The following is a 10,282-nucleotide window of genomic DNA, read 5'->3' as shown; positions in this document are numbered from 1 at the left end:
TTATGGGGGGGAGGGAACTAGATTGAGATTTTTTTTCTTTGTGTTTCTATGTGTTACTTTATGCTTCTCTGTGTTACTTAACTTGCTTGGGTAAATATTGCATTATTTTTCAGGATGTAATAAGAACTTTTGTTGTAAACCTTGCTTTGTGTAGAAATCAAGATCTGGAAGACTTCTGTGGAAACAGTAAAATTCTCCTGGGTTGGAAGCAGTAAAATTCTCCCCTTTAAGCGACAGACTTCTGAAGAAGCACTAAGAAACAAGGAAGAATCGTAATACCTTGTTAAGTAGCATTGCTTGGATATCTGAAAAGTTGAATTTGAAGTTTAAAAAAAGGTTGATTGTATATTAGACTTTGTGTGTCAATTCATGGATTTGACATATGTTTTCTTGAAATAGTATTGTTTGAAAGGTATGATGTAAGTTTAGTAAGAGACTTAATTGCATGAGGTCTATACATGTTAATCCATGAAGTTAATGATTAAGTATTTTTATTTGTTATAAAAACAATTTAGAATTGTATAGTGGTATCTTGTTTGTTACTTTTATAAATTTGTTCCCTCAGGCATATTAGTAACGTAGATGCCATGGGGACATATGGGGTCATGTGTCCCCAAGCGCCCGCCATTTGGTCACGTGGGGGGGCGGGAAAATTCGGGTTCGTTTGTATTTTGTTTTTGTATTTTTAGTGTTTTTTCCATTTTCAGCCTGTAGGGGAGCACTTTTCAGGATAGCCACACCAAAATTTGAGGATATCCTCAGGAGACTCTCCTGATGATACCACCCAGGTTTAGTGAAGTTGGTTCAGGGGGTCCAAAGTTATGGACCCCCAAAGGGGGTGCCCTATCCCTCATTGTTTCCAATGGAGCTAATAGTAGATGGGACTACCCCTTTGAGGGTCCATAACTTTGGATCCCCTGAAGCAAACTTCACCAAACCTGGGTGGTATCATTAGGAGAGTCTCCTGAAGATACTCGGAAATTTTGGTATTGCTAGCTTAAATATTACACCCCTGACAGCATGGATTTAAGGGGAGAATCTCGGCTCCCTCGTTTAAACAACATTGAAAGTGATGCTGTTTCAGGGTGGATTCCCCCTCCCAAAACAGTATCACTTTCAATGCTGTTTAAACTAGGGAGCCCAGATTCACCTTAAAGGGAGACTCTGGTGGATTCAGCAGCACCCAACAAGCTGTCGACCCTCCAGAGCCACAGCCCATCCCAGCATGCTGATCAGGCCCCTTCCAGCCTGCCCAGCGGTAGACCTGGACCCCATTAGTTTCTGGAGGATAAGGTAATATTGTGGTTCATGCCACTCACTTGCCAGAGGCCTTGCATCAACAAGCACATAAAGTTTCTCCCCAAGTCTGTTACTATGTCAGTTGGGAAACCCACACACTAGACAGAAAGAATCAAGAAAGTTTCTGCCACTGAGCTCACATCAATGTTGGTCAGGGGAACAGCAACTCAATTCTTGTGGCATAATCCTTTTGTGTTAAAATATATTTATTCCTCCTCTCATTGCCCTTTTGCCTTATATCAATAGCTATTCACGAAAAAGGTGTCTTTGCTGCTGTGCTTCCCCATCATTTGGTAGGTATGACATGATGTGTACAAGTCTGCCACTTGATTTCCACTATTTGGCCAATAGAAGCTTTGTGCCAATCTTGGTTACACCTAAGTAACCAGCAAAGGGACTTTCATGGACTAGCTGAAGAAGCTGACTTTTGTATGGCAATAGCACTACCAGGTGTTGATTGCTTTTCTATATATCCCCATATCTTCTATTGACAGACTCTACTGTTTGATAATAAAGCAGACCAGGTGTTCAGGGCATGCCTATTGAACTTTTCTTGCTTGTTTAAATAAAGGCTTCAGAGAGATTTGTCTGTTTGCTGGGTCCTTACAAACTCACCTGCTTGCTTCTAAGGCTGCCTGTTCTGAAAAGCTTTGGTTGCTAGGCAACTATTCCTCATTGAGTACAATGTACCTTTCCTCCTGCTCTGTTCCCTCAGTAGATTCAGGCCTGTTCCTTCTTTCTAAGGAGTGGGGGGGACCTCTTCTTCATCTGTCTCTCCTGGAGTCCAGTGAAAGTAGGGGAAGGAATGTTAGAACAGACTCCCACCTCTGCCACTCCTTCCCATACCTTACATATGAAAGGAATTTTGTCAGTCTTCACTTGAAACACTGGGCCATCAATTCCCTTCAGGCTGATTAATTTGACAGGGATAATTTGACTGGACTGAATCAATTCAGGCTTTGCTAAGGTAATCTCTGCCTCTACATCCTTCAAAGCAGTTTTGTATTGGCCATTTCATTCTTTATAAGCGAAATTACAATACATGAGATGAGTCCATCTCATGAGTCCAGATGAGTCCATCTGAGGTTATCTCTGGTTCTTGTGGTATAGTGGTTGTTGGCAGAGTACTTATGCACTTGTGAGGTCAGTGAATTGATTAAAGACCAGCAAAAGTTTTATGTTGAAACTAACAAGCTGGGTAGAAAGAAAAGAACTCAACCTAGATGTCTTACTAATGGAGAAGTCTAGACTAAGAGTAGCATTCTGCCATAGGCATAGTGAGGGGGGGCATGGGAGCCAAGCCCCCAACACAACTTGAAAGGATCATGTGGCGACATATTCAGCCACCCCTATCTCCCTCCCCCCTCCCCAAAATGAGGAGCTGAAGTGTTCACGCTGCCTGCTGCCTTGCCAGCCAGCTCCTTGGGTTGCTGCCACTGTGACCACCAGCTGGCCAACCACCTCTTCCACTGTCGGCCACCTTCCCTCCACTTGGGCTTCTGCCAGGGGCTAGGTGGGTACAGCAATTTCAAGCAGCAGCTGGAGAGAAGCCAGAAACTTCCTCCCTTTGTAGCCAGATAATAATAATTTTGTTTTAATATAGTTTTGATAGACATATCAAATGATAGGAGCAGCAGTGGCGTAGGAGGTTAAGAGCTCGTGTATCTAATCTGGAGGAACCGGGTTTGATTCCCAGCTCTGCCACCTGAGCTGTGGAGGCTTATCTGGGGAATTCAGATAAGCCTGTGCACTCCCACACATGCCAGCTGGGTGACCTTGGGCTAGTCACAGCTTCTCGGAGCTCTCTCAGCCCCACCTACCTCACAGGGTGTTTGTTGTGAGGGGGGAAGGGCAAAGAGATTGTAAGCCCCTTTGAGTCTCCTGCAGGAGAGAAAGGGGGGATATAAATCCAAACTCTTCTTCTTCTTCATAGAGGGTTAGTAGAATTTTTATTCTGGTTTTCTGTAAAAGGTTTTCTTCCTGCTGTAAAATGTATTATTCCCTGAAACCTTTGTCTAAGTCACAAGCTTGCTGAAACAAAATATTAGATTATGCAAAAGGCGGACCCAGAGAAACAGGATGCAGACAGTTAATTAATCAGACAAACCCCTTTTGCATTTTGACATAGCCCCAAGTAATTGTCACACGCACCCAGGAAAAGCCCACAGCCAATGGCAGAATTTATGTTAAGTAATTTCCTCCTAGTTTGGGAAAAATCATTAAAGAATAACTTAATCACCTAACCATACTAAAAGTCTCTCCCAAAATTGTAAGTTTAAGGAATAAGCCATTAACAGCCAGCAGGCAAACATCTGCGTTATCACAGGAACGACTATCCGGAGGTGTTTCCTGACCAAAGATAAGAAGAAGAAGCTTAATGGACCTTGATGGGCCTGTATTGTTATTGTATAATTCCATCCATGATGTAACCTCCAAAAATTACTATAAGAGCTTGGTGTTTTTCTGTGTTCAGTGTGCATTGCGCCTGCGTGCCAGTGTACCACCGAGCTGCTGCTGACTTCACTCTCTATCAAACGAAACTCTGTTTGACCACATTAAAACTTTATTTAATTTTCAATTTATATTTTGTGGCTTCAATTTTATTGCTGTCCTTGCTGCAGTAACACCTTCCCAGCACCCTGCCTTGCCAAAAGCAAGGAGCTAGAGGCTTTTGTGCTGCCTGCGCTGCCATCTCTTCTTGCATCCCCCTACCTTGGGGCTGCCCCCTCTTTGGATACAAATCTCTTTCTCCCCTCCCCATTAAGAGCAAGTCCATCAGGATTGGATTTCTGAGGGGCAATTTATTTTGCCTTCTAAATGTTTTGCCTGGAGGACAAAACTAGAGGCCATCCATCACCGTACTGAACCACAACAGTCTAGTCAAATTAATATCTAACCAAGGGGTTAACCATCAAGCCTACAAATCAGGGCCAGAGCGAGGGGGAACTGCCCCATGCACGCGTGCACCCTGTGCCCCTGCCATGCCCTAGTCTGCCCTGTCCCACACCAGAATGCCACACCATGCCCTCAGAATGTCCTTGCCAGGCCTCCACAGGGGTGCGCACCCGGTGCGTTGTGCACCCCCTGCCCCACCTCCTTGGCACTATGCCACTGCTACAAATAATATTAATAAAGCACTGTATATGTTAAAAACGTTGTACAAACAATGGTAATAGAGTCATGAGATCTTTATTATAGAAGCAAAAACCCTATTTGCAAACTGTAGAACTATGCAAGAAATCTCAGTAAGGTTGCAATACTTACAGTTACTAAGAATAGTTCCTTTGAATGGAATAAATTTTACTTCTGAATAAACATGCTTAAGTGCAAGCTACAGTTACTAATCAGAGTTTGTGATTGCAGAAAGTGATAGTAGAAGAATTGTAGACTACCAGAAAAAATATCGATATGAAAGGAAGCTTAGCTACATGAAAAGTATACAAGTGAAAGGAGGACTGTTTGCATTGGTTTTACTTCTGAATCATTTTGGCAATTACACACACACACATATAATTATAATATCTCAGATACCTGTTGGAATCCATTCTTCTGCTTTTTCTGTACTAATATGGTTATACTAATGTAGGTGACTATTTCACTGAAGAAGTTGAAAGAGAAGGAGCAGGATTATCCACAGATCCACAGATACTAAATCAAGTTGTCATAAAATAATTCAAGGGGAAATTAAAGTGCTATCTTAAATCTACCATCAGATCTTCTAAAGATGTCAGCCACAGATGCAGGCGAAACATCAGGAGAAAATGCTACTAGAACACGGCCATACTAGAACATGGCCACATAACACCCCATTAAATCATATACTTTGCTATCTCTAGTTAACTGTACTGGTTAGTTCTAATTGGAGAAGAGTCAGTGTAGGAATGAAGTATTGTGCAATTGCATTAAAATGCCTCTTAACCATCCCAGCAACTGGCAAAGAAAGCTAAGAACCACACAGTTATGTCCTTCCCAGTCCACAATATTGAACATCTCAACATAGGATCTTCAAGACTATAGGGGGTGCCAAGTGAGGAGTAAGGTGTTTAATAAGAAGTAAGAATGAGAAATAAAGTTTCTTCAGAAGGCAGAACCTTTGCAGGGGCTTTTTTAGGATTTAGTATCCATGACTACATTTTAGAGACAGCAGAGGAGATATAAACCCTTCTTCTCTCCAGAGGCTTAGTTCCTTATAGCAGTCCCTCTGAACATAAGGCCTTTGTTGTTTAGAATGTTCACAGCAGGGTGCAAAAGCCCCTGCGTTTCACTCCTATTGTAGAGACCAGCAGGTCCAACTTGCGCTGGCTGTAGGGTGGATAGCGTATACAGTTGAGTGTCTCTAAACCCATGCAGCGAGAGAGGCAGCCACGGTGGTGAGTGAAACTGTCAAAACCATACTTGCCATGGTACATGCCAAACCCACTGTATCCTGCAACAGATCCAGAAAAAAAAGTATTCAGATCAAATATTAAACATAGGCAGAGCTTTCAAGTAGGCCACCCAACTCAGGAATATCCCCTCTGCTCATCTTCTTCACCTAGGCAGGATCAAGTGCTCCCATATAGTGCTTCTGATTCTCTCACTCACTCTGGTTTTCAAGCCTGTTCAAATATTACATTTTATCTCTAAGCAATGGCTACTGATAATTCAACAAAAGTCAGCTAGACTTTTGCCAGGGAACAAGAGTAGCCCATCTCTAATCTATCTTTAACAAAACAATACACAAAGGTTATGACAGTTCAGGCTTTTTAGAAAATGAAATCAAACATGTCTTTGATTTTATTAAGCATGCTAAATAAGAATACTGAAGCGAAAGGGGGTGGGCTTTATATTTTGACAGATTTGATTCACTGGGGTGCTGTGTGCTCCCAAACAGCATTGATCCCTGGGCAGATAACACATGTGAAAATGGCACAGGATTAGGGTTTTGCCCCTCCTTGTCCCAGATACAATTTATAAAGGAAGAGCTGCTGCAGATGCATCGTTGAGAGTGGAACTTATAGGAATGGAAGCAGTCCAGACCAGAAGGGAGGATGAGTGAAGACCTAGGAGTTAGAGACAGCATAGGAGATAGAGATAGAGTCATACCAATTCCACCAAATGGTAGGGTAACCAACGTTGCATGCATCATGCAATCATTGCCACAGAAGCCACCACTGCTGGTGCAATCCAATACCCGATTCACAACCTAAAGAAAGAAAACAGAAGACTATTAGTGATCACATTTCTGGTCCTTCAGAGTTGAGAAGGTATCACATTATAATTCTGTCATAAGACACACTGGGTAGATGTTTCCCACAAGGTATGCGGATACTGTGAATTCTATTTTGCAGAGCCCTTCAACTGGGGATACTTTGGAAACCCTGTCTGTGTGAGACCCACACATTTTGCATTATACCTCTGAGCCCTCCTCACTTTTCCAAAGTATAATCTAGCAGTGCTGTAATGGTAAAATTAGATCAAACTTTTACAATAATATTTCAAATGCAATGAAAGCGAGGGTTAAAATCAAATTAGCACTACATTTTATTTTAGCTTTTAATTTAATTAGCTATTAGTTCAGGGAATCCAAAATGAATCCTGCTGTCTTATATAGATATGACAACATTTCAGGTTCCTGGCTTTTCCTGAAGTGATTTTGCAGTTGAGGTTTCCCTGTACATTGTTTTCACACTCAATTCACCACTCATATTGGCAAGTTTGAGCAAAAATAGGGAACAAATCTGGTAGTACCTTAAAATAGATTGAGTGTGGTATTTTGTGAATTACGCAAAAAGTGTCATTCTGAGTTGGCAGGTATATATAAATGCTAGCTCATTTATTATGGTATAAGATTTCATGGACACTTCACACGACATACATCAGTTACAACACCATCCACAGCCTGAGGCCACCAGGGATGATGCTGCTGCCACCCACCACCTCCAGAGGGCTTTCCAGCGACATGGGGAGGCAGAAAACACAGAAAAGCCTCTCCGCCATCGGAAAGGCCTACATAGGGTTTAATGGACTTATGCTACCCATGCCGCCTCCATAGGACAATCCCCGCATCTGTATTGGGTCGTTAGTCTTTAAGGTGCTACAATAATCTTTGAGCCAAAAGTGGAGTTGCCAGTCATTGGTTGGCAGGAAGCTGGAAAAGAAAAATGTAGAGATAGATGGAATGACATTGCACCCATGGCACAACATCACTACTAGTGCGCTGGAAGTGGAATCACATACTTGCACGACACTAGTGTGACAATCTGGATTTGGGCTAAATTCTATGGTATGATTATGTAGATTTCAGCAAAACTCTATGGTAAAACCATGGAGTGGTCTAAATCATACAGAATTACACTGGTGATGTGACATGACTTCCAAATTCACTGGAAATGATTGTTTCATCAGCACAATGCAGCGTTTCTGGCAGGTAGTGTGGAAAGTAAAGAGGGAGGCCAGGAGGTCTGGTCTCCCTAGTCAAACCAGATGAATCACCAGGAGTACCATGAACAGATGTCCCAGAATATTTACTTGTATTATCAGTAAACACTATGATGGGAGGCCTCCCACCAATCGACTCTGGTGCCTGCCACCTCTCCAAGTGTTGGCAGGAAAAAATATTTTAAAAACTCATTGTCGTCCTCTGCCATGGCATATCACTTCCGGATACAACCCAGAAGTGACACTGGCTGGCTGTATGGATTGCTAATACTGACCAGTAGTTCCTAGTACCAACCATTGTTACTTCCAGATTGTATCTACCTCTCTCACTCATTGCCTGGTAATCCTTATTATCAGGCATGTGGAAACTATGGTGGGAGGACTATGGGAAGGGATATTTGGGAGGGGGGTTTGCAACACCTACTGCAGCATCTCATCACTTACTGTAAAAAATCAGAAGTGTCATAGGTAGCTCTAGGAATTGTCAGAAACTCCATGGTAAAAACCATAAAGTTTCTTCAGTTCCTGGAGCTACTTCATATCACTTCCACATTTTTTTTGCTGGAAATAATGTGATGCACAGCCAGTGTTGCAGGTTTTTAAATTATATTTTCCAGCTGCCTTCAGAGCAGCAGTTGGCAATATAATAAGAGACTGCAGAGGATTCCCCACCCCAACCAAGGGCTTGATATGCAAATGAGACCATGACATGGGGGGAGATGGAGTTAGGCTATCACCTCCTGCATTGTTTTCCTGACTTGACATAGTCCCAGAGTGTAGTATGTGCCCCACTGGGGCAAAGATGCAGAAACCTATGGCAGTAGTTGGAAGGACAATAATAAGTACCAAACAGTACCCCAAGAGAGTGTGATTGTGGCAATGGCCACTCCACAGTTCAAATTGAGCAGACCAATAGGATTGTCACCCAGTGCCTGGCAATCTGCAGGAGAGTATGGGCAGTGGAGGACAATGGGACCTGAGGGCAAGAAATTCCCCACCAACCCACCCTGAGAGGCTTGGTAGTTCTAAAGACAAATCCCATAGTCTGTTAAACATTTCAGTCTCAGACTCTGGGTCTGAACACATTCAGAGGCAGATTGGCCATTGATCTCATCAGGAAATCCCCCCTGAGGCCCAGAGGACAGGGACGCTTTATTTTGCTGAGTAAGGCTTTATTGCTGTAAGTTAATTTTCCAAGGATCCACTACTTGCCCCACTGAGGAAGCTTTCGTGTACTGAAGAACTACACATAAGTCAGTTGGGCAAAGAGCAGCTCCTGTTTGAGGTTAGGAAAGGTGCAGGCAGAGGCTACCGCCTAGGGGGACATGTGAGGTCAAATGTCCCCAAGCTGCGGCCATTTGGCCATGTGTGGGCGGAAAACCAACTTACATCAATAAAGCCTTACTCAGCAAAATAAAGCTTCCCGGTGGCAAGGGCATAGGTAAGGGTTCAAACCCCCCATTACATGTCCTAAGCTCCGCCCCCCGTTTGTGGGGTTTTTTTTTGCCTTTTTAGTGTTTTTTTGTTTTTGGGCTGCAGTTTTTAAGCTAGCAGAACCAAAATTTCAGGGATTTGTTGGGAGACTCTCCTGATGATACCACCCAGGGTTGGTGATGTTTGGTTCAGGGGGTCCAAAATTATGGACACCCAAAGGGGGTGCCCCCATCCCCCACTGTTTCCAATGGGAGCGAGTAGAAGATGGGGGCTACACATTTGAGGGGCCATAACTTTGGATCCCTTGAACCAAACTTCACCAAACCTGGGTGGTATCATCAGGATAGTATCATAAAGATATCTGAAAGTTTTGTGCTGCTAGCTTAACAATTGTAGCCCTGACAGCAGGCACCCCCCAAATTTCCCCAGATTCTCCTTTTAAATCCCACAGTTGTCATTGGTTCTAATAAGGGGAAACTTCCAGCCTACAGGCCACAATCAAGTAAAAGGGATATCGTGCTATGTGCCTTTGTCTATTCCTGAAACAGTTGTGAGCTGTGGCCTTGGGAAATTCACCCAATGGAGTACAGGGGCTGTCTCATCCACCCTCATCCACCCACACTGGGGATGTTCAACAGGGTGTAATTTAGCCAGCACTTTAATGTTTGTTTCTCCAGTGAATCCATATATTATTTTGCTGTAAGGTAGTTCCCAAAATCGGGTGCCATTGCCCCGGGTGCAGTTTCCTTGTGCTATGCCTCTGACTGCAATCCTATCCACACTTTCCTGCAAGTAAAATTTCTACACCATGTATCTGAGTAAACTTTCTTAAGAAGGGGTTGCAAATTCTTATTCATACACCCACAGACACACATGTTGTAAGGGAAGCAAGAACAGGGCACCTCCTTTTCACTGATTTGCGGCAATCCCTAGTTCCATTCAGGCACTATTTAAACAATGAGAGCATGCAGAGAAACATTCTCAGCAGTGGTTCTGTACTTCCAGAATTCCCTTCCTATGACAGTTCAGCACAGTCCTAGCCTGCTCATATTTTGATAGCCATGCAAGATCTGAGTGATGTCAGAGTTAAATAAAGGAGGCAGTGTTAAATTTATGGTATTTAATATTG

The 10,282-nt window shown here is 43.1% G+C and overlaps 1 protein-coding gene across 1 annotated transcript in view; it reads right to left on the bottom strand.

Moving 5' to 3' along the window:
• Positions 1-4,513: 4,513 nt before the first annotated feature.
• Positions 4,514-10,282, bottom strand: part of ALDH3B1 (aldehyde dehydrogenase 3 family member B1) — a 44,534-nt gene continuing 38,765 nt past the window's right edge. The window contains exons 10-11 of the mRNA XM_048486456.1: positions 6,385-6,484; positions 4,514-5,725 (exon numbers count right to left, since the gene is read on the bottom strand). Coding sequence (XP_048342413.1) covers positions 5,532-5,725; positions 6,385-6,484 — 294 coding nt within the window. The 3' untranslated portion in view covers positions 4,514-5,531. The remainder of the gene's footprint in view (positions 5,726-6,384; positions 6,485-10,282) is intronic.

Source organism: Sphaerodactylus townsendi, linkage group LG02 (assembly GCF_021028975.2).
Source record: "Sphaerodactylus townsendi isolate TG3544 linkage group LG02, MPM_Stown_v2.3, whole genome shotgun sequence".
In the NCBI taxonomy this organism is placed as follows: Eukaryota; Metazoa; Chordata; class Lepidosauria; order Squamata; family Sphaerodactylidae; genus Sphaerodactylus; species Sphaerodactylus townsendi.
This window is presented reverse-complemented; position numbering and strand designations above follow the sequence as displayed.